The sequence below is a fragment of the Mytilus californianus genome, unplaced genomic scaffold (assembly GCF_021869535.1).
Source record: "Mytilus californianus isolate M0D057914Y unplaced genomic scaffold, xbMytCali1.0.p SCAF_10, whole genome shotgun sequence".
NCBI lineage: Eukaryota > Metazoa > Mollusca > Bivalvia > Mytilida > Mytilidae > Mytilus > Mytilus californianus.
In genome coordinates, this window is record NW_026262582.1 from 47176011 (window position 1) to 47201985 (window position 25975).

The following is a 25975-nucleotide window of genomic DNA, read 5'->3' on the forward strand; positions in this document are numbered from 1 at the left end:
AGGAAAACCTAATAATGGATTTTTCAATTATGGAATACAGATCTCTTCAAAGGTTCTTTGGTGCAACAAATGGGACAATGAGGTAAAACATCTATGAACAAGGTCATCTTTATTTCTTATTAAGGCATACTGTTGACTTAAATATACAATTATTGAATTCTTTATATAATTCAAGTAGTATTATGAATAAGATAAATGCATGTTAAGCAATGGCTACTGATTGTAATTTGGATAGACAAGTGCTCAAGACGTAGAAATCTGTACACAGTGATTAATTGTATAACAGGATATCATCGAACAGAAAGAGTGGAAAATTAAAATACATTTTTACTAAGGTTGAGTTATTTGCTGAGCAGTACAAACATCCCTCTTCTACTAGTTCCAAGTATGCCTTACTATTTTATTATCCTTCCTTATTTTGCACCTGATCCCGGCCTATGTTTACCTATATATTGACATTTCATTGTCTTCGACTTTCATTAACACAATATTACGTTTTATACCTTAGTGTAATTAATTTAATGCCTAAAATTTCTCTTGAAATATTCTGATTATGAATATGAACATGAATATTGAATTAACGTTAATAGAGTGGACACTTTCCTGTGTATCCATAAGGGGACACGATATATATTTAGACAAACACTGTCATCAACGTCGCACGTTTGGGGGACATGTTTCTAGTCTTTACATATGTATATAAATTATGATGTTCCACAACAAAGTGCTGATGCACCCAGAATGGAGAAGTCAAACAAGTGCAACATCGAGGGCTGAATACCTGATAGCAACACCATATAATAAGATATAGATTGCACTTAAGTATTTTGGGGAGTTAAAAAAGATTTATTGATTATTAAAAAATGATCAATGACACTTGGTTTTCTGTTTGGTACATTAACAATTCGTTTTTAATAAAAACGTACTATTAAACATACCGAACCTTAAGGTTAGTTCAATATTGATGCTGAAGCAATATGTAAGATTTAAGTTGTCTTTTGAATTTGTTACAAACAAACAATTTACAGCTGTACTGTACTATTGATTGTTGTTTAAGAGCGACACCTATAGCTAGGATTGCAGTTAAATTCCCGGACAACTTTTTCTGTAAACTTGGAGAAGAACATTGACACATAACTATATCTCTTTCATCCGTTCTATTGATTTCAAATGGATACAAATTGGCAATGTAATCTTTTGCATTCCATATTTAACCGTTTAAACATTGATAATATAACCTTCAAATCACGCAAATGCTCCCGACATTTCATAGTGTACATACTCACATAAATCTGTTTCAAGTTTTATAGCTGCACTGATTGAATTGTAAATGAAATAGACACATTTACAGTCCTTATTGGCCTGTAAGGTACACTTTAATACCTGTTGAATGTTGTTAACACAGTAAATATAATCTGTTTGTATATGCTTATGCGAAATTATTATGACATGTGGATATAAAAAGCGATAAAAGTACAAATAACCTTATCTAAAGAAAATCGAAAAAAGGAAAACAAGGTTACAAAATTAAGCAATATGAACGCCACGTTAACAGACGATGAATTCGAGTGATCCGGAAAAGTTAGCAATACAAATCAATTTAGTGTCTTTACGTTCTATAGTACATTTGTAGTACATATTCATTGATCTATCACAAAAAATGTTGAACTCATTTTTTATCAAGGGTAAGCTTCAGCCAAACATTGGTTTCTGAATATGGACATACCAATAAATGAATATTGGTTGAGGTCAGACAAATTATTCTACCTCTGATCGAGATCAGTGAACAAATGCATACTAAAACGTACAGTCAATTTTTCAGTAAAACACTTATTATAAAATTCTAGAAAACCAAAAACAATTCAAAACGTCACAAAGCATGTTATTCCGAACCATTTTCTTGTTTGATTGTGACAATGACGTTCGATAACTCACCAGTTACGCTAGAAGACCATGACATAAATTTCATAAAACAATAAAAAGCATTAAAACCAGTAAGGGTCTAACCAAAAAAAGGCGAAATCTTTAAGGTTCCAATGTTTCCAATTCCTGGCTATCGAATTCTTTAATACGAGCTTTCCTAATAAAGATACATAAAAAAAATGGCTTCTGACGAATACAATTTATAAGCCTTACTTTCTTTGTAAATAGCTTGTTATAAGAATAAGAAGATGTGGTACGATTGCCAATGAAACAACTAACAATTAATATTCAAATGAAGTGGATGTAAGCAATGATAGGCAACCGTACGGCCGTCAACAATGAGAAAACCCCATACCGCATAGTCGGCTATAACATGTATAAAAGACCCCGACATGAAAAATATGAAACAATTCCATTTAAGAAAACCTAACGGACTAATTTATAACAAAACAATTTACTAATTTAACAGACATAAACCTACGATAACCACTGTACTACAGGCTCCTAACCCCTTAGCTAATCCCTGGGGCAGTGGTGTAACAGAACAACATAAGAACGAACTATAAAAATCAGTTAAAGAAGGCTTCATATATCATAGGACCAAGATGTACGCAATTACTGTTCATATTTATGTATTGCATATACAACTACGAATACGAATACTTCATTAAAACAATAATCGGCCCATGAAGGGCTTGTAACATATAGTGATTACAAATAGACATAAAAACAAAAACAAAAACAAAACATACAAAAAAACAATAACGATAATACTTATGGTAATATGGATTTAACTACAGCAGTGTATTTCTTATTGTAAAACATTTATAACAAATTAAAGTCACAGTGTTGCATATTTCATTATATTAATAAGAAAAAACCCAAAACAATCTGTTTTCTGTATTTAGATTTATGAATTATTACATATTTTTAAAGCAGAATTCAGCATTACTTGTCTTTGTTGTTCGATGGATAATCCATTAGAAAATGAATGTCCTCTTCAATTGAATTCAAAAAACAAATACATTTGTTTTATCTTTCTCAATCTTTATATAACAACCCTGCTTAAAAAATCTAACTATTCTCACCCACTTGTTCACTGTAGCATTCTGTAAAATATCATCTTTCCAAAATTGCATATACCTCTTACTTAAAACATCTTTAATTTCATTAACATTGAGATTATTAATATCTACATTCTGTTGATTTGCAATAACAAACACAAAAGATGAATACTATGCATGTTTACCATTGTTGTGCATATAATTGCTACCTGCATGAGTTTGACTTAATAAATGACTCGCATTCGTGTCTTTTATTCTACAGAAAATTTAATTTATGAACAAATAATTTCATTAATATGTAGTAGAGTACAACCAAGTTCCCCTGCAAACTGCAAAATTTGTTGATTTGCTATGAACTCCAAGTATATACTAGTACTTATAAAATTTTAGGTATAAATTTTCACAAGGAAGTTTACTATACTAAAGATATGATTATTTACAGATGCATATGAATAATGTACAAACATAATATAACACCGCATTTATAAATCTCTGCAATATCGTTTAAACCGGGATATATATGTTGTTAATATACTATATCGTAACCGTATGCCAATGTTTTGAGTAGCTCGGTATGCTTTTTTAAAGTTGTATGTTGCCATAAACTCGAGTTAACAATCATACATAGGTGCTCGGTATCGACTGATCTTTGGTCTTTTAATTGTGAACTGAAAAAAACCAAATAAGCAGAAATATAAATTAGAAAAACCAAAAAAACGTATCAACAACACCTTTTATAATTGTATTACTTTCGGGGAGTAACGTATTACACAACTTATCAAGTATAAATTATATGGCCTTCCAAATACCGTTTCGATCCCTAACATCACTGAAGAGACATTAATTGTCGAAATCCGGATAAAGTGTATAAAAAATTTGTTGCACCTCATGTTTGTGATGTACCATCTTTTCGCAAGTTTATTGTTTTCTGTTTGGTATTAAAATTAATAACTCAGATCCATGTAACATCTGGTGATCAATTTATTTGGCAAACGCCAATGGCAGTCAGCAGGGTTTAGGAACATCAGTTGTTCGACCTGTTAGTCAAATGCGTTTTATTAAAATATACTTTTCACTTTTTGGTCTTTTGGAAAATGTTGTTTATGCTGTATTTAGACCCCTCTACCAAGAAATTTGTTTTACATGCACACGTATAAAAATTGCGAATTTTATCCAATGCAATCATAGATTTGAACGTTGTTTTCAATTTAGACTTGTTTATATTTTATTTTGTATTCCACACGAGTTATTAAGACCATACAGCTTAATTATAAACCTTCAATATTCTATCTCTCCCTTTTATGTTTCTCACCTCTTTTCCATTGATGATTTCTGTACTTTGATACCACGATGACAGCCTGACGTCACCTTCAGTAATCATATAGTCAGTATTCGTATAAATCTGAATATCAGGATGAATATAAATGAGATATTACCTTCTATATCATATCTACTTGGAATCAGATTCCCAGTAAAATTTATTTCACAGAAAAGTATAATAAAAGATGGCAAACATAGTGTATGTATATGACTTTGATTAGTAAAATATAAGATAAAATACATTTGCAGCTTAAACATTATACTATCTAGCACATCAAATGGGAAATAAAAAAAACTGCGTTATTAGGTTCTTTGCTCGAATTGTGTGTATTTGATTTTTTTCTCTTTTCTAAATATGCAACACAAATTACTTTGATTTGATTTGATTGTTGATTTTTGGTGTTTTAACGCCACTTTTAAGCACCGCTTTTGGGCTATTTCGTGGCGGCCAGTTTTTTTTGGTGGAGGAAGCCGAAGTGCCCGGAGAAAACCACCGACCTTCGGTAGGAAAACTGACAATCCTAGTCAATTAAGATTGGAGTCGAGTGCACCCGCACGAGCGGGGTTCGAACTCACAACCTCAGTGTTGACTGGCTAGTGATTACAGTAGTAACTACTTAGACCACTCGACCAACGAGACCCCTCAAATTACTTTGAAAAAAAACCTTACTCTAAGGAAACTCCAATTATTTTTGTTAATCTTAATATATATCTGTGAACTACTGCTCAAAACCACAAGAACTGTATCTTTTAGCAGCAATAGTGCAATTCTTATCGCCAGTATGATAGACACATAATTCTGATTCACATGCTCACTATGCTGAGATGTTCTATTAGAAACATTGGGGACTACACGTATGTTTGAATTAGCATTCCCTATTCGCAAAAAATCATCGTATATGTGTCACTTATAACAAAGCAGACAAAAAATAAATAAGCTAATATTGACAACGGGGAATATCATATTTGTTTCGTAATTCATTTATTTGTCGCAACTTAGGTTGCTAACATTTATTATGTTCTTAAACAATTTGTGGATGAGAGAATGGCATTGTATTATACAAATGATGTATATTCATATAATGCAACGTACTTTGTTTCCGCGATCTTTTGAATTGTCAATTGCTCCCTGATGTGCACATTCATTATCTTGGCTTTTATAAACAGACGCATAAGTATCGGCCGAGGTATAAAAACTCCGTCTAATACTACTTGGACGATACTGACTGATATCCTCTCCATCGCCACTGAAATTAAAGGTTATGTTTTTGTTTATACATTGTCAAGAACAAGCTTTAAACATTAATATGCTTATTACTTATATATAATATACCACAAACAGACGAAAAAACTGACATATACAACGTCTGGATGTTATTTGTTTCAACAATAGACGAAGTTGACGAGGATAGTCATCACGTGTCTAAGAGAGCAGATTTGAAAAACGATTTTATAATTTTAACAGAAGAATTCTAAAGAGTGGGTTGTATTTGCTATGTAAAAGTAACTTACGTGTTATTGAATGATGATTTTAAGACAAATTTAAGAAGGTTTTTCGCCGATTGTATGTGCTTTCTTTTCAAATATTCACCTATTTTGAAAGAATTAAATCAGTAAAATTTCAGATAATAAAAGAGATTAAATGCATTATTTTTTTCAATTTTCAGGTATAGTTTAACGAGCAAAAGTTGTATGCAAAATTTTAGCAAAATCTATTACATAGCCCATTGACTGTTCTTTGAACTAAATACATGCTGAGAACATGACACCACTTACACAGACTCAATGGTTTTTGTCATACTTCTCACTTTTCGTCCCTTTAAATAGTACAAGAAGCAAGTAATCATTATGAAGATAACAAGGATTATGCCGACAGTAGTAGTTATTGCAATTATAAACTTAGACTCCAATGCAAGTTTTTCTGTTCGAATTTCACAGTGAATTCCAGAGAATACGAAATCTCCGATTTGTTGGCATCTGTAATAGTATAAAAGATATGATTAGATACAAATGTATACTTTGTTCTCATTTTTATTTGTGGTAGGTGTAATACTGTGTTAACTATGGTTAATAATTATAAATATAGTTCGAAGTGAGGGGGAGGCCAAGGTACATGTAACCCCAAAATGTTCCTCTCGTTAAATTTTTCATCTATGTTTACCATGGAAAGGGTACGGGCCCATGCATAATCCGCAAAATCTTTTTTTCAAATTCACCGTTGAAGTTTATGTTTAGGGTACATTGAATATAACCAGTTTTGAAGTACCCTAATTACTGTTGAAATCACTAGTAGGTATATATCTGTGCGTGTTTTTCATATTTTTTCATTGGGACTACCCATTGCTATCTAAATGAGAATTAGAAACATATTTAAAAGTAAATCTTAATGTAATTGTAATATTTTGTAGCCTGAATGAAACAAATAAATGGTTTAAACATATTGAATAAGTCGAAAAGTCCGGCCGGCACAGATAACACCTTTTTACTAAAAACAAAGATTATCGTTTAATTCCTGAAAAAAGTTGCAGGAACAATTATTGTTCCTAAACCTTGAAAATATCAAACTCGAATTTGAGCGTTGGAATATTACAAAATCTTCTAACAATTTTTGCTAACAAACATAAGATCTAGAAAATCAATTAGTCTCCTAAACCTTTTTCATACTCTCTTTGCATTATTTATGTACGCTTAAGTGAAAAATGTATGATCCCAATAATAACTATAATCAAGATTATAAGGTAATAACAGTCATTTTCATTAAAGATTGCATATTTTGGCGTTAATATTGATTCACTTATAGGGTCTTTGCATCGGCACTAAACACATTTATTTAAAAACCAGTTGTTGGCATGACACGGGTTATGTTCTTCTCATATATGTTATGATGGTATGATACTAAACCCCTAACGGGAAGGATTGTGCCTGATATTCATATGATGAAGACATAATCTTTCAATCAGTTTAATTGAAGTCTGGAGCTGGCATGTCAGTTAACTGCTAGTAGTCTGTTGTTATTTATGTATTATTGTCATTTTGTTTATTTTCTTTGGTTACATCTTCTGACATCAGACTCGGACTTCTCTTGAACTGAATTTTAATGTGCGTATTGTTATGCGTTTACTTTTCTACATTGGCTAGAGGTATAGGGGGAGGGTTGAGATCTCATAAACATGTTTAACCCCGCTGCATTTTTGCGCCTGTCCCAAGTCAGGAGCCTCTAGCCTTTGTTAGTCTTGTATTATTTTTAATTTTAGTTTCTTGTGTACAATTTGGAGTTTAGTATGGCGTTCATTATCACTGAACTAGTATATATATTTGTTTAGGGGCCAGCTGAAGGACGCCTCCGGGTGCGGGAATTTCTCGCTACATTGAAGACCTGTTGGTGACCTTCTGCTGTTGTCTGTTCTATGGTCGGGTTGTTGTCTCTATGACACATTCCCCATTTCCATTCTCAATTTTATTTTCAGTATAGGACGATTATCAACATATTACGAAACGTCAGTTTCCTTCCCCAGGACTACAAAGTATTCCGCCATTGAACAGACGCTAAGTTAAATGTTTTAACAGTCTGTCACTCTCTGAGTACTATTTGTGTGCTAATTTATGTTATCTGTTAGCATTAGCTTGCATTAAGATGGATGTTTTATCATATCTTCTAGCATATTGCCGTTTGTATTCGAAAACCAAAGACATACAGTTAAGTTCATGCTATCTAACAGTAGATTAGCACTAAGTTAACATTTGACCTTTGCTGTCTATTTACAATTTAAAGTTTGAAGGCTAATTTGCAATACCTGTTGAACGTATTGTTTGTTTTTCAGTTAATACCTGAAAGTAAATCATATATGTAATCGCATTTTCTAAATTGCAGGATAATTAGATTAGATAATATTATGTTTGTCTTTTGTAGCCCATGTTGGCGTCTAGATATAAGTTACAAATCAGCAAATCAGATTGAAGAGCATCACAAATTGTCCCTTTAAAGATTCTAACAATATAGTATACATGTTATATAGGCATCCACCAAACACGTAATATGCCGCTACTTTTTAGATAGATAGGGGGATGGATGGATGGACGAATGGATGGACGAATGGATGAATGGATGAATGGATGGATGGATGGATGGATGGATACAAGTTTACAGATAAATGATTATGAATTTTTCTAATTTCTTTTTTTTTACATTCATTGATATTTAAATGAGCAATTCTGTGTCTAATAAAGTCTGTCTAGTTATTTCAACATATTAAAAAATCACCAAAGATACAACCCTTTTCAAAGTTTGTATAACAAACGAGAGAGTAGGTATCAAAGGGCCATTTAAAACTCCGAAGAAATACTGAGAGCGTCATGCCAACAAAAAATAAACACTAAGGACTGTTCAAAATATACCCCACTTTAACCGGAAGTAATCGTGATGCCCCGGAAAAAGTTGATAAATCCTGCTCCACTAGTTGCACCCATCATTTTGCTCATGGTCAGTATGAATCGTTCTAGAACTATCTTTCAGTGATCTCAAAATAAATGAAAAAGGGACGATGTTGCGGTTATGACATTTGAAACATATCCGTTGTCATCTGTGACACAAATATTAAAGAACGAGCAACTCGTGATGTTTTCCACTCAACTTTCAACAGGACAAATTCCACTTTACCACTTGGTAACTCTTGGTTTAATAGTTTTCTTCAAACCACCAATATTCTAATGAAAAAATTATTATTAGACATGCAAGCTCTTGAATACCATTCCAAATTTAAAAGCATACTTTGTATAACATGTATAAAGGCAAACCTAATAAGTCTGGACTGGAATGATAAAAATGAATTTTTAAATGTCACATTTTCAAGGTCACTTTTACATTCGGAGATGGACTATGAAATATCTTTTAATTCAAAGGCTATATCATTATTGAAGTGATAAGAACAGAGACATTCTAGCTGACTATGGTATTACATGTAAACTTACTGGCACATTGGAAAACCATATTTGTCAATAGTGCACTTCCCGTTATTATCACAATTAAATTCCAAGCAATCAGACTTGCAAATGTTGTATGCAAAATAATATCCAATATCACACAAATGTTCATCAATTTTTTCAGAACTGGTTTGATGATTGATTTCTAAAAGATAATTAATTTTAGTTATGATATTTAAATTAAAAGAAGGGATATTCCTGTTTTATTATTTTCGATTTGTAGCTTCCACAATTATTATAATTACTTTGACGGTACCAATTTTTCTGCACCAGATGCGCATTTCGACAAGAAATGTCTCTTCGGTGATGATCGATGTCAAATTATTTGAAAATCCAAAGCTTATTAAAAAAATGAAAAGCTTATAAACCACAGTGGACAAAAAGTAAAGCCAAAACCGGACAAGCAATCAGAGCTTTGCGCGAGGGAGATATATTCCTTCATCTAAAACAATTTCCAAAATTGTGTTACAGCAAAATTTAATGACACAGCGTTCGTACATGTTTGTTCGTGCCGGTTAAAAGTACTATATAAATCTATAAGCAAACGAATCACTCACTATTCCGTTAATTCGTTAAACCTAGGAAAAGTAAAAACAATATGTTTGTGTAAGTTTTTGAGATTTATATGTATGATCCTGTTTTGTTTTTTTTTTGCTTTTTCTTTGATACATTACTATATTTTACCAGATTCAATCCTCCGTTTCGTGGCATTTATTCCGGTTAAAACAAAATTTGAAAGATTTCCTTTTCCTAGGATAGTATGAGTCACATTTTTTATATCTGTAAATGAACTATTACTGAAATCCGTTTTGAATGGTTCAACAATGACCTTGAATCCAACTCCTAACCTGTAAGGATATTATCTTATATTCAAAACCATGGATATAATAAAACAATTTATCGTAATGAAATGATTGACATGCTAATAATTTGGCAAATAATATCAGTGTCAATACACGTGTTAGGAAAGGGATTTAAATACTGCGCTGATGTTAAATAACAATACCGATACAAGACTTAAGTGTGGACTTTCTCAAAATGCAATTGCATTGAAAAGTATTTCGGCGTAGTATAGTTTAGCTTTGTGATGTGTTTGATACAATATGAAGCGACCGGTTAACGTCGGCTCCAAATCTTAAGACGTACATTGGCCTTACGCAGATCTTCATACACTCATTTATATTTGATTGATTTAGGAGTGCAAAACAAAACTTTAAAAAACAAAAATATGTAAGGGTCAAGAATGGGAATGACGGATTTTATGGCCACAAGTCCAAATATAAACATTAAATGATACGAGTAGAATATGTTTAATAGTCAAATACCTCAGTTTGCCCCTCCACAAGTACGGCACACAATTCAACAATTTGATTTGATTCATGTCTTGGATGTCTATACAAAGTTCCGACAACCCTAAATGTTTTAAACGTCTGATGGCATGTTCGACATAAACTTGACATTCTAAAATTCTATTTAGTTTTTTGCATTTTCTTTTTCCCTTTGCGGTTTTGTCTTATTTTGTGTCTCCTTTATGGCGTAATAATTGGTGGAAAGTTCGCATAAATCTTATCACATAAATTAACACAGTTTAGAGGAAAATCCATTTCCAAGTTGGTGTCAATTCTTGGAAGAAAGTTGTCTTGCTGCGCATCGTTTTAATGTTCAAGAAAACCACTTTTCTCGAGCTCCATCACTATGTACCGTCCAATTTAGAAAGTGGATTGTATAGAGAATATTAGGCAAAACAAAATGAAGAAAATCAAAAAAAAAAATTGCTCGACATACAATTTAGCAGGCTTTGCAAGAGGTGAACATGAATATTCCATTTTCAAACTATCCTCCTTACCAAAAGATAATAAAATTAACTTCTCCATATGAAAGTTTAACGCCACTTTCAACAATATCTGAATTTAATCGTAGTACATGTATTCTGTTTTGCCAAGTTGGTGGTGGAATCCGTGATACCAAGAAGTAAAGCTTCCGACCCTTCACCGAAACGTAAATCTAATATGATTGATTAATGACCAATCTTTTAAAAATTAGATCGATGACCTATTTTGTCCAAAAAACTAACTGACAAAAGTTGATAGAAAGAAAACGTCAGTTAAAATGTGAATTAGAATAATTAATTCACACATTTTAGCGAGTTTTTTTCCTTAGGTATTGTCCCTTTTCAGCATAACATTGAATTGCCAGAGTGACCTTTCTAGATAAAATAAAAAGATAAGATAATAAAATTGAGTACGCCTTTGTTTCATTCTTTTAATTTTTTTAATTGTCAAGTACACCTATTTCTAGTATTTTTATTAGAATTTTAAGCTACACATTTCTCTATTTTAGAAAATTATATAAAATAATGAGTTGTGGTATGATTGTCAAAATAAACAACTATCTACCAGAGACCAAATAACATAAATGTGTGCAACTATACATGTAGGTCACCGTATGGCCCCTACAAGGAGCAAAATCCATCCCGCACAAAAGTTATGAAAGCCCCCACATGAAAAGTGTATTTCAAATAATTTTCAAATAAACGAACATTTTGAACAACTTTAAGATTGATGTATCATCAAAAATCTGATTCGGATTTGATTTGATTGCAGTGTTTTTTGTATTCATTTATTTTTATCACTGTGCAGACTTTCCTTGTAGTCGTTCAACAAAATAGGAGAAAAATGGGTGAACAACGATCTTCAACTTAATCGATCACTACTATGAAACAATGCAATTCTATGATAATAATATTGATAAAGATCATGTTGTTTTGCTGGATCCTCCTCCGCGTATTGCGGAATAAATTGTTATTATTTTATTATCCAAAAATCATCTCAGCATTATCAAACAAACCCATACAGGTATAGTCCGTTTGACTTCTACAAATCTTCAGAAAATAATTCTTAAAAATTCATTTTTACAAATAAACATTTTTTTTTCTTGATGTATGTTAATGTATGATATATACGAACTCTGACTATGAGTATCATAATTTTAGGCCAATAATCAAAAAAGTTACCCATTAGGTCTCTATGTTACTTCTATTTTTTTTTTATATAAAATACTTGATGGAGTAAGTATTAATAGTGTAACAGCTTTCCATTCAAAACAAAAACATAAGACATGTGCTTTAAACCTGTTTCATTATACCATGTGACTTTTCTCATTCAAATAACGCTGAGCAGCAAACAAACTTGGACTTCATTTAAGTTTTATGTCATGTGATTATTGAACTTATTGTATACATGATTTGTATTTTTTATTGTTCAATTTCTATGAGTAACCTTAGTAATATTTTCCACTGGACATTACTAGTATAACATTTTTAAAAACTACAAAGTAGTTTTATGCAAAATTCAGTTTAGAAATTTTATTAAAAAGTTCCCCTTTTCATCAGTAAAGGTCTTTATGGTTATATTTTGTCTAATTCTATTTTGTTTTTTCAAGAAAAAAGTAAATATTAAATGTATTCTGTAAATACTTATTGGTGAAACTTTTTAGAGGCTCTCCATTTTGTTAACACTGTCATCATGCTTTAAGCACGAAAAGCTTGCTTATATTCTTTTATAAGATATATATAAATATATAATCAAATTAAGGTAACAAAAATTAAGATTTGGTAAGGAATAAAAACAAAATAAAACATCTGATTATAATATTTTCCCCCACAAATAACATCTTTGTAGATACATGCAAGTTCATTTATAAAATCATATAAAACCAGTTATAAAAAAAATTAGATGATGGTCATTTTTCATGACATGTATAATGTACTTTGATATTTAAATGAGTTAAGTCACATGGTACAATGAAACAGGTTTAAAAACACATGTCTAATGCTTTTGTTTTGAATGGAAGGCTGTTACACTATTCATACTTACTCCATCAAGTATTTTTATATAGAAAAAAATAGAAGTAACATAGAGACCTAATGGGTAATTTTTTTTTTATTATTGGCCCAAAATTATGATATTCATAGTCAGAGTTCGTAAATATCATACATTAACATACATGAAGAAAAAAATGTTTATTTGCAAAAATGAATTTTTAAGAATTTTTTTCTGAAGATTTATAGAAGTCAAACGGACTATAACTTTAATGAACGATAAGCTATGCTTTTTGAGATGGTCCCCACCAGGGATGGGCACGATTACTGACAAATTTAATCGATTAATAATCGATTACATGAAGGTATTTTGTGCAATCGATTAATAATCGATTACTCAGTTTTTTGCATGTAATCGATTGCAATCGATTACTTTATCAAAAGTAATTACATTACTTTTCGATTACTGTCAATTACATGTTTCAAAATTAAAAAAAAAAATAAAGTAAGTTAAACTATATCATGTTGATCAACGTTTGTATAGTAGTTGTTTAGAACTTTACCAAAAAAAACAGCATTTAAATCATTGTTTCCAAATTATAAGCTGACAGTTGTTATCTAGATGGAATCTCTTACTGAGGATCAGAATTATTAAAAAAATCTTGAAATTTGACTTTCAACATGAATTAGAGATGACATTGCATTCCATCAATCACTTATATATATGTTTAAAGTTTTTTTCAATAATTTTGCTTTCGTACTGACTTAACTTAGCTTTTTTGTTTTTATTCATTAAAAGCAGGTATATTTTAGCATAGTTATTTACAATGTTGGAAGTTTTCTCAGAAGAAAATATAAAAAAAGTAGAATTATTAATTAGTTCAGCTAATTTTAAGGATCAAAATTTATAATTATAATCACAAACATGATTTAATCCTTTTGTTGGAAAACCATCTTAATTATAGGTTATAAAACTGCCAATGGAGTACAATTTATAACCTGGGGCAAAATAATGTAAATCTCCATCTTAATTAGACAAACAGTAATTGAAAAAAAAACAAAGTATGTGTCTTATATAGTGATTAGAAGACTTTGATCATCTGATTAGTAAAGACAAGTTTGTTAAGATTTTTTTATTCTATAATAAAATTATAAACAGTATATAGTTATAGTGTCAACGAGGGATACATGTATCTTTTTCTGAAAAGAATTTCAATGCATAGGCATTGGTTCATTGTTAAAAGGATTTTGTGTACTTATTTTTTATATACATGTATATCTTTACATTATAAGAAATCAACTGTTTTATCTATTCTAAGCTTAAATCTTATTGAAAATTATGCTTTTAGGAAATTTAATACAAATAAGCTTACTACTTTAAGGAAGTACAGAACTTAACTTAAGACACATTTCTTATTTTAAATCTATTTTCTTATTTCATATCTATTTTCTTATTTTAATATAAAAGGTGTTGACTTATTGACAAGCACATTATTCCATTTGTTTCAAAAGCTAGATATAAAGTAAATTATGGTAGGGGATCTGGTTGATCATAATGCAGCTTGAGACAATAGATAGAAATATAAAGGCAGTTAATAAACTCTTAAGTCATATCAGTACTTCAAAGTGATGAATATATACATGTTTTCATTTAAAATACTAGGTTATATTTCATCAAACTATTTTACTAAAGTAATCGAAATGTAATCGAAAGTAATCGATGATTACATCATGATTTTTGCTGTAATCGATTAAATTACAATTACATGTAATCGAAAATGTCTTCGATTACAGATTACTGTCGATTACTGGAAAAAATGTAATCAATTACAATCGATTACGATTACAGATTACGATTACCCCATCCCTGGTCCCCACTATAACCTGCAGTGGTATTGGTATTTAACATCAGCGTCAAAATCGTAATGACTTTTCTAACACGTCTAATAATAATACATACGACACTGGAAAAATCTGTATTAAATGTGATCTTCCGCTGCATTAAATAAAACATAGTAGAAAAAGGCACCTAAATTAAAAGAAACAAAATGAGAACTTAAACCCTAACAGAAACTGAGCCCAAATGTAGTCAAAACACTCCACGTAACAGGTGGGGACCAGACATCAAATTTCCAATTCAATGTTGATTTTTTGTGTTAATGTTTCTCTCATTTTCAAAAGATTAGATTATTTGCATAAAAATACGATCTCCTGACGGACAACAGGTATTTATATAACATGTATAATAAGCCAGGGCCGATTTTTGGAAATCCATAGATAAACATGTTTAGTACATTTTTTTCTCATCAATTCTATTTTAACAGGTTCTCAAAGAACTTAATGAGATATCATTATTCATGAGTATACATGTAGATTTTAAATCATAACTTTTTCTTCGACCAATTCGTAGTTGACATTTTTTGTACATGTATATATGATTTAATTTTTAATGTAACACATCTTCTGATTGGCTGAAAGTTTTTCGTCTATCAGCTCATAGACATAATTTTGTCATGTGACCGTGACGTCATCAACGTTTTTTCATGCTTTAATCCTTAAAAATGGAATTTAGAATTAAAATATAAGGAATCACTGTAATTTTTTTTCTGTCTATTCAACATAACCTCAAAAATGTAGTACAATCTTAAAAAAAAAACACACTACGCAAGTTATTCAGCGTGGACAACATGTTGTATGTTATTTCTTCATAGACAGAAAAAATATTAAAGTCATTCCTAAAATATATATTGTATTAACTCAATACATGTTCATGTTTTATTGGTTCTTAACCCATTTCTCTGACGTCAGTCTATTGTTCTTACAGTAGATTATTTTTCAAGAATCCACTGACCACTTCGTTAACTTAAGATAACTAATTTTATAACTTTAAACTTTTAACTTACGATTTTTTATCCTTTCAAAAACGAGAGCATATGAAGGGTTCGAACTCGCGCGTATTTTCTTCATAATCAGTAGAAGGCTTCAGTCTATGCATGATACCACTATACCACGAGTGTTGACATATATCAATATTTAAATAACACTCTTAAAGCGCACAACTGTCAATACATGTCAATAAACTGTATTTCTATCTTAGAGATAATTCGCTTTTGTTATCTAATAAAATATTTATACTATGTCTGGATTTGTTCATGTTCTTTTCAAATTTATGTAAATTGTTTTATGCGTTATTTTTTAAGGAAGATTATGTTCTACATTTGAACGTTCTTGAGTATAGTTATATAGCAGTATGGAAATATCTTAAAAAAGAGTTTATTCACGATGTCAGGTTTGAACATTGGTCGATTTTCAACATCGTTATAATGAACCGATGGGTCTTTATACGATTGTGGCTATTACACACTAGTTCTTAACACTAGAGAATCGAGGAATTGTATATATTAGTACAGTTCCTTGATAAAATAAACAACCGCATATGCCCATTACACATGTCACTTTTAACGTACAAGGACTTTTCCTTTTCATCATAGCAAATGCTTACTTAAGGTTTTAGTCTTATAATGATATCGAACTATCAATATTTTCTTCTTTGTTTGATTATAAATGGTCCAAATATACATCACGTCAACATTGAACGTACTCTTATTTGAATAAAGTGTGATATATAAGCTACGACCGTAAAACTACTTCCTTGACTGTAAAACCAGAAACAAAATCATCGCCTTAAAATGAATATGAAGTATATAATACCTCTAAGATTAAAACAATTGCAATGAAAATTTCAATTCGGGTACAAGGTTTGAACTTGGCACTGCTAATATCACAGTTGTGTCTTTTGATACCAACGACTAGACGATCACGGCTATGAACAGCTTGAATGTAATAGTAAAAAATTGACATAATTATACATTGTACATCTGTAGCACGAGCAATTCTGCTGGAGATTTAGAATGCGCACCACAGAAAATAGACTGGTTTACGATGGATGCCAAATGTAATAACGTTAAAATAATCTCAACTTAATGAAAGGGAAACAGTTTAAACAAAATACATATATAATTTTCAAAAAAGACCTTCAGCAATTATTTTATTTATTTCGGAAAGCATCATTTACTGGAGCATCATAAAATTGTAGTATAATAGCAACTACGCTAGATACATGTGTTTGACTTAATAAGGTTATATTTTTTTTTTTATCTTTAGACTTATTAAGGTTATATTGCAGGCAATCCTTAATCAGCTGTAAAGAATCATATATTGCTAAATACTATATATGTAAATTTGAAAGGTTTCTAAATTTTGGTAATTAGATTTTTTTAACTATTCAAAAAAAGATTAAAAAATTCTGTATATTTACATATGTCTTTTTGAATAAACCATAAATACCAAAATCTATATAATTTAAATACTTTGTAATGATAAAACATTAAATGAAATATAAATATACAAGTATTAAATCTGGTAATAAAAAAGGGGAGCTAACAACCCATTTAAGTTATATCAAACTTATGTTAACTTAAATATAGACGTGAACCGTGTGGATATAATCATTTCCAGCTATTATACAATAAAAAAGACAAAATACGAAATCATTTTTATGAAATTCCGTTGATTCATTGTCAAAACATAAAACAGACAGTATTTTTTACTAGAAATGGGTTAAGCTAGAGAATTGATAAGAAGTAGTGGATTCATAAACGATAATCAACTTGCGACTAAAGTCGCTCGTTGATTATCGTTTACGAATCCACTACTTCTTATCAATTCTCTACTACCTAGTTGTCACAAACTGTAAACATTTTCTCCGTTGTCTTCGGTTATCTTGATCACTGTATGACAAAATTGTGATTTTTTATAAAACTTCAAGAGAACACATTCAGACATTTTTTCTTTTAATTTGACGATGAAATAATGCGGATGGAAATCACACACAAAAAGTATAAAACCAATCATAGCATTTTCATGTTGGTGCGAAAATCATGTAAATTATAACTTTTTCTATCAATCAAAATTCAATCGAAAAGTGATATTTCTTGCTATATTGGCAACATATCGTTTATAAAGTACATAACTATGTTATTACTCCTGTATGTCGAAATCAATGCTTGTTGTTTTTCAATGAAACACTTATATACACAGTAGTAGTTACATACGTTTGATTTGTTTGCCCTTTACTCCTGTTTACTGGTGCTTGATCTAGAACTCTATACATATAAAGATACACCAATCACATGTAAGTTACATATGTATGTCTATCAACAAAATATGAATGTACAATCAAATTATAACTGCGTTTGAATGCAAAACAAATGAAAAATATCTGACAGAACTTCACATGTTAATTTTAAGATGTATAGTGCACTTTATTTACTTTTTTTTAGCTTATCTTTCCCTACACTTTCTAGACATTACAGGGATGACTGTCCTCTCGATAACTTGATTATTGTCACATGTACAATTAGTTATCATATTAACGTGATAGCGATGTATCATATTGAATACAATTGCAAACAGCAATTATTGATGCATGCATAAAAATCAAACCAGAAGTTGTTTATTGAACAAATTCGTTTGAATAAAAAAAAAATAGAACTAATATACATACGTAAAATTATATATGTATAACCCTGCAAATCCTGTCACATTCCTGTATTGGGTAGCTAACTACAATACATCAGTGGATTACCTTAATTATTTAATCAAATTTCTTTTATAAGTATATATCTTTATTGTATTCACGTTAACTTGTTGATCATTAAAAAAAGAATTATAATATGAATGAGAATAAAAACAAAATGATAATAAGAATACAAATAAATAATAATAGTTATGATTATAGTGATAAAAAAGAACAATCGCGGGAAATATCTGAACAAAATATGGGAAGTCGTGGAAATGTCGTACATGTAGATAATGTCGTAGGTTAAAAAATAGCTTATAAATCTCACCTAGCAACACGCGATAGTTAATTTAAACGTCATAGATTAGTGTGATTTACGTCAACACATTTAAACAAGCGTAATGAAAGAACTACTGCAACGGTGTTTTAAACTTTTCGTCGTTTATATCGAGATTAGAAAAAATACATTGATGCTTTTTTTTTATACGTTTTCCTTCAACCATGTGAACAGTAGGTGAAAACGAGCAAGCTTGATTTGATCAATATCAACAAAACAAAACACACACATAAAACCGTGCAACAACTGCACAAAGGAATATAATTAATTTGGATTTGATTACTTAAATAACCTGTTTCTCACAAGCTTTCCAAATATTTGTTGGTATCTTAAAAGACATGACAACATAATGATTAATTTCATTTTGGACGAACATGTTGTCAATTCTGCTGTCCTTTACGACATCCTCGATATAAATGTAAAGTTTTGAACTGACTCTTATCAATCAAGTTTCCTTCAAAATGTTATCGATATGCATGTAGTCTTCAGACAAACAGTAAACAATAAGCTAATCAATGTATCTCCTCTGCAAAAAGAACCCCCCGAAAAAAACAACATTGTCCTATTTTTTTTAACAAAGGAACGTGGTTAAGACTAATAAGACAGAAATTCTTGTTCAGAGAAAACTAGTGTAAGATTATCTGATTTATCAATATCAAAGAATATATAGCAGCTCACCAGAAGAGTAAGATTATTTTTCATCTTTATGAACTCCATTGATGAAACTTCATTCAGGTCTTTTGAAAAGTTCTTTCCGGTCAAAAATATATGAACATCCACTGGAACCTTTACGCCTAGAGAAATAAAAGACACAATAAATATAAGATGCATGAGATATATAACGCCGGACGTAAAAATAGAATCAATTGAATCAAAATACCCCCTTTCAACATGTTAAACAAAAGAGAAGAAACATGATTAATAACTGCATGTAAGTTTAAGTTTATATTGTTTCTTAAATTAAAAAAAAAAAAAAAACAGTAAACTGTCAAGGGATACGCTTTTTTTTCTAAAAAGAAAAGAAAGATTTAACAAACTTTTCGTAAACTGTTTCGGCAGCATTTTCATGTGAGGACTTGGAACAATCCATGCTTCTAAAAAGTCTTCAGATGTGCCTGGTTTCGCACTTAAATGGATACATGATAGGTTGTTTTCTTACCCTATTCTGAGATAAATCGAAGAATTCAATTTAATTTGAGGTAATCGCAACCAGTATATATACATGTACAGCCGTTGCAGTAATTATCATTCTGTCCAGTCTTAGGTAAACAAACATGTCTTATTCTTCACAGACAGTAAAATTATGTGAGGATATTTCCTAAAACAAAGGAACCTAGTTGATCGAATAATTTTAGTAGGACTACCAGAAGCGTAAGAGTAATAATAATCGTGCTAAGTGATACGGTTTACCAGACGACGTTGTCCACATGTAATGGTGGCAACAGCTTGGCATTGAATTTGCCATCCCAGGCTGTTAAGGGACATCAGTGAAATCACATACATTACTGAATGCTTTAACTTTATGCTACATTACAGTATAGAAGGTTATGCTTATATTCAGATGGTCGGCTAATGATTTTAGGAAATAATTGATGCAGGAAATCCCATTCATGTTTGACTCTACTATTTACAACTAACAGAAGTAGATAAAATTCAAATTTCATCCTAAGGTATCTACACTTGGCTTCGGTACTAATCCTTCAGTAAGTTGCAGTAAACGAATAAGGATATAATATTTTATCAGTTAAAGTCGCATTTCGAAAACAGTCAGCGTGAAGGATTACTGAGCACGACCAAATCATATTTTTACCCGAAAAGCACTTCTGGTTGTCTTACTGTAATCACGCAATGCTTACAAAGTTAATGTCAACTCCTGCCAGCATTAGATTCGGGGAAAGAGATTAATCAATATTCCAAAATCAGGCTGCATATGTGCTTTTGTGGAATGTCTTGCAAATACAAATTGGCATTATTTTATCCTGATTATCTAGACATATATGTAAACGTGATCGAAATGCGATCGAACAATTGATAGGTACATGAATTGGTGCGTGTTCATAAAACCACTGTCAATATCATCACAAAATATTAAGGCACCTACAGAGTGCAGTTCATTGTGATAAGTTAAGACTTTGCAGTCTAGAATCCCTATATTTAATCCAACCCGTGACGACGCAGAGTTTTGTTTCAAGCAAACAGTGGTCAGAGAAAGATTGTGAATAAACCTCTATAAAGAACATATGAAGACATTGGTTTGATTATCTGGCAAATATGCATGTTAGTAGAAAAACCGATAAATTTCGGTAGAACCCTGTGTCTAGCCTGCGTTACCGATGGCAGTGTGATGTCGATTGCTAAAAACTATCGTCATGTACAAGTAAGATACACAGAGAAATAGACAATTGTTACCCCAAACTTCATGTTAATGTAAACCACAAACTAAAATTGAAAAAAAAAAATATTTCAAAAATTATATTTTCACAATGTCTCTTTTACATGTATCAGTAAAATTTCAAAACTATCTATTAATCATAAAAATAGTTTAATTTTGATTTACGAAAATTGGAAATTTATAAGTAAAATACAGAATAAAATTTGAAAAATTCATAAACTGCACACTTATAGATTTAATTCTGTAAATTCTTTTGGAATTTTGCATCAATTTAAATGTTGTATTTGTATTTCGAGGATACATTTGATTAATATTGCATTATTTGGTGTTTGCTCTAGAAACTGATCTGAACAGTTAACAGAAAAATTGTTAAAGCAGACCAATATTCTAATATACTGATACGATTATATCTCGGTTCAAGTAGTGTATACGAGTACTTAGTCTAGTATCCAGTTCCTGCGGAAGTAATATTTCAAAAATAAATCGGTTACGAATTGGCAAATTTTTCATTGAAAGAAATTCAGTAAATAGTTTGAATTATTGAACGGCATTCCAGCACTTAAAAATTTATAAAGAAATAGAAATATTTTCAGAAGTTGCCAGTTCGGAACTTATTTGCAACTGATTATGCTTACTGAATAACACTCCATCCAATAAACATCCAATTTAAACAATATAATACTACCTTTGTTGGGGGGTTTAGATGATGGGTCAATCGTTGACACAGTACTTGGTGGTGTTGTAGTTGTCGATGATTTTGTGGCTTGTGACGTCATTATCGGGACAAGAGCTGGAGTAGTTGTTGATGCAGCACTTGACATAGTTGTATTTGAAGCAGATGAAATAGTTTCAATTGCCGCTGTTGTATGTGTAGCATCTGACGAAGTGTTAGATGCAACAGTTGACATAGTTGTAGGTTTATAAGTTGGCACAGTTGTAGATGTACCAGTTTTCATAGTTAGAGGTGAATCAGTTGGCACAGTTGTAGATGTATCATTTGTCGCAGTTAGAGGTGTATCAGTTGTCGTAGTTGAAGTGATATCCGTTGGCACAGTTGTAGATGAATCAGTTGTCATAGTTGTAGATGTATCAGATGTTGCAGATGTAGATGTATCAGTTGTCGTAGTTGTAGTTGTATCAGTTGGCACAGTTGTAGATGTATCAGGTGTCGCACTTGTAGATGTATCAGTTGTCGTAGTTGCAGTGGTATCAGTTGGAACAGTTGTAGATTTATCATTTGGCACAGTTGTAGATGTATCAGCTGTTGTAGTTGCAGTGGTATCAGTTGTCACAGTTGTAAATGTATCATTTGGCACAGTTGTAGATGTATCAGTTGTCGCAGTTGCAGTTGTATCATTTGGCACGGTTGTAGATGTATCATTTGTTATAGTTGCGGTGGTATCAGTTGGTACAGTTGTAGATATATCAAATGTCGCAGTTGTAGATGTATCAGTTATCGTAGTTTCAGTGGTATCCGTTGGCACAGTTGTAGAGGTATCAGGTGTTGAAGTTGCAGTGGTATCAGTTGGCACAGTTGTAGATGTATCAGCTGTCGTAGTTGCAGTGATATCAGTTGGCACAGTTTTAGATGTATCAGTTGTCGTAATTGCAGGTGTATCCGTTGGCACAGTTGTAGATGTATCAGGTGTCGTAGTTGCAGTGGTATCAGTTGGCACAGTTGTAAATGTATCATCTGTCGTAGTTGCAGTGATATCAGTTGGCACAGTTTTAGATGTATCAGTTGTCGTAATTGCAGGTGTATCAGTGGTCGTAGTTGCAGTGGTATCAGTTGGCACAGTTGTAGATGTATCATTTGTTGCAATTGTAGTTGTATCAGTTGTCGCAATTATAGATGTATTAGTTGTTGTAGTTGAAGATGTATCAGTTGGCACAGTTGTAAATGTATCAGTTGTCGTTGTTGCAGTGGTATCAGTTGGCACATTTGTATATGTATCAGTTGTCGTTGTTGCAGTGGTATCAGTTGGCACTGTTGTAAATGTATCAGTTGTCGTAGTTGCAGTGGTATCAGTTGGCACAGTTGTATATGTATCAGTTGTCGTTGTTGCAGTGGTATCAGTTAGCACAGTTGTAGATGTAACAGATGGCGTTGTTGCAGTGGTATCAGTTGGCACAGTTGTAGATCTATCAGATGTCGTTGTTACAATGGTATCAGTTGGCACTGTTGTAGATGTATCAAATGTCGCAGTTGTAGATGTATCAAATGTCGTAGTTGCAGTGGTATCAGTTGGCACAGTTGTAGATGCATCAAATGTCGTAGTTGTAGTGGTATCAGTTGGCACAGTTGTAGATGTATCAGTTGTCGTAGTTGTAGATGTATCAGTTGTCGTAGTTGCGGTGGTATCAGTTGGCACTGTTGTAGATGTATCAGGTGTCGTAGTTGTATATGTATCAGTTGTCGTAGTTGTAGTGGTATCAGTTGGCACAGTTGTAGATGTGTCAGTTGTCGTAGTTGTAAATGTATCAGTTGTCGTAGTTTCGGTGGTATCAGTTGGCTCGGTTGTAGATGTATCAGGTGTCGTAGTTGTAGATGTAGCAGTTGTTGTAGTTGCAGTGGTATCAGATGTCGAAGTTGTTGATGTATCCGATGGCACAGTTGTAGATGTATCATTTGTCGTAGTTGTAGTGGTATCAGTTGGCACAGTTGTAGATGTATCAGTTGTCGTAATTGCAGTGGTATCAGTTGGCATTGGCACAGTTGTAGATGTATCAGTTGTCGTAATTGCAGTGGTATCAGTTGGTACAGTTGTAGATGTATCATTTGTCGTAGTTGCAGTGGTTTCAGTTGGCACAATTGTAGAAATATTATTTGTCGTAGTTGCAGTGGTATCAGTTGGCACAGCTGTAGATGTATCAGTTGTCGTTGTTGCAGTGGTATCAGTTGGCATAGTTGTAGATGTATCAGTTGTCGTAGTTCCAATGATATCATTTTGCACAGTTGTAGATGTATCAGTTGTCGTAGTTGTAGATGTATCAAATGTCGTAGTTGTAGATGTATCCGATGGCACAGTTGTAGTTGTATCTGGTGTTGTAGTTGCAGGTGTATCAGTTGGCACAGTTGTAGATGTATCAGTTGTCGTAGTTGCAGTGGTATCAGTTGGCACAGTTGTAGATGTATCAGTTGTCGTAGTTGTAGTGGTATCAGTTGGCACAGTTGTAGATGTATCAGTTGTCGAAGTTGCAGGTGTATCAGTTGGCACAGTTGTAGATGTATCAGGTGTCGTAGTTGCAGTGGTATCAGTTGCCACAGGTGTAGATGTATCAGTTGTGGTAGTTGTAGTGGTATCAGTTGGCACAGTTGTAGATGTATCAGTTGTCGAAGTTACAGGTGTATCAGTTGGCACAGGTGTAGATGTATCAGCTGTCGTAGTTGCAGTGGTATCAGTTGCCTCAGGTGTAGATGTATCAGTTGTCGTAGTTGTAGATGTAGCAAATGTCGTAGTCGTAGATGTATCAATTGGCACAGTTTTAGATGTATCAGTTGTCGTAGTTGCAGTGGTATCAATTGGCACAGTTGTAGATGTATCGTTTGTTATAGTTGTAGATGTATCCGATGGCACAGTTGTAGATGTATCAGTTGTCGTAGTTGCAGTGGTATCAGTTGGCACAGTTGTAGATGTATCAGTTGTCGTAGTTGCAGTGGTATCAGTTGGCACAGTTGTAGATGTATCAGTTGTCGTAGTTGCAGTGGTATCAGTTGGCACAGTTGTAGATGTATCAGTTGTCGTATTTGCAGTGGTATCAGTTGGCACAGTTGTAGATGCATCAGTTGTCGTAGTTGTATGTGTACCACTTGTTGCAGTTGTAGATGTAGCAGTTGACGAAGTGTTAGATTTCGGATTGACTTCTTTATTTTTTAGAAATAATTTCAAAATTTGAAGTATTATATTGGTTGTAGGTGAATTGCTACTTGAATGGATTGTATTTGTTGCAGGGATAGCATTGGTTGCATCTGTAATATTTATAGATGGCATGGTATATCTTGTTTGCGAAGTTTTACTTAGAGTAGTTACTGGAAGTGAAGTACTGTTATTACCAGTAAAGCGGCTTCCATGTACGGTATTCCCTATAGTAAAAGCAAAAGAAGTATCTTATTACAACAGGGTAAAGAAGTATCAGGTCAAGATTTTGTTAAAAGTGTAATAGTATCTGTTCTAATGAGAAATAAAAAAAGAAATTGTACTGTATACAAAAAATATCTTAACAACAGAATATAATACTTTTGCTTAGAAATCATAGACCTTTTGTCAGAATCCACAAATATCCCGTATTGGCGTAAAGCCAAATTGTTTTGTTTTGTTTTAACTTATATCTTAAAATATTGTTTTATTAAAGATATCTTTATCATTCTGGAAAAAAAAATTCATTCAAAAACCGAAAAAAAGAATAAAGTTAAGAAAAACAGATTAGATTAGATGCCAAGTTGGAATTACTTTTGATAATACGGGAGAAGAGTTTAAAAGGTAAGTGAAGGAGAAAAGTATTGGAATATTTTGTAGCAGACGGTAATTTGAAGCATAATGAAAATTAAATAAATAAA

General features: G+C 31.9%; 1 protein-coding gene across 1 annotated transcript; it reads right to left on the reverse strand.

Annotated features, from left to right (window-relative positions):
* Window positions 1-22028: 22028 nt before the first annotated feature.
* Window positions 22029-25409, reverse strand: LOC127718752 (mucin-2-like). The gene has a single exon (XM_052224807.1). The coding sequence runs from the start codon at window positions 25407-25409 to the stop codon at window positions 22029-22031; it is 3381 nt and encodes a 1126-aa protein (XP_052080767.1).
* Between the last annotated feature and the right edge of the window lie 566 nt (window positions 25410-25975).

Bases quoted from the DNA above. Each gene is read 5' to 3' on its own strand.
- LOC127718752 (XM_052224807.1), bottom strand. From the start codon at position 25,409: ATGCCATCTATAAATATTACAGATGCAACCAATGCTATCCCTGCAACA.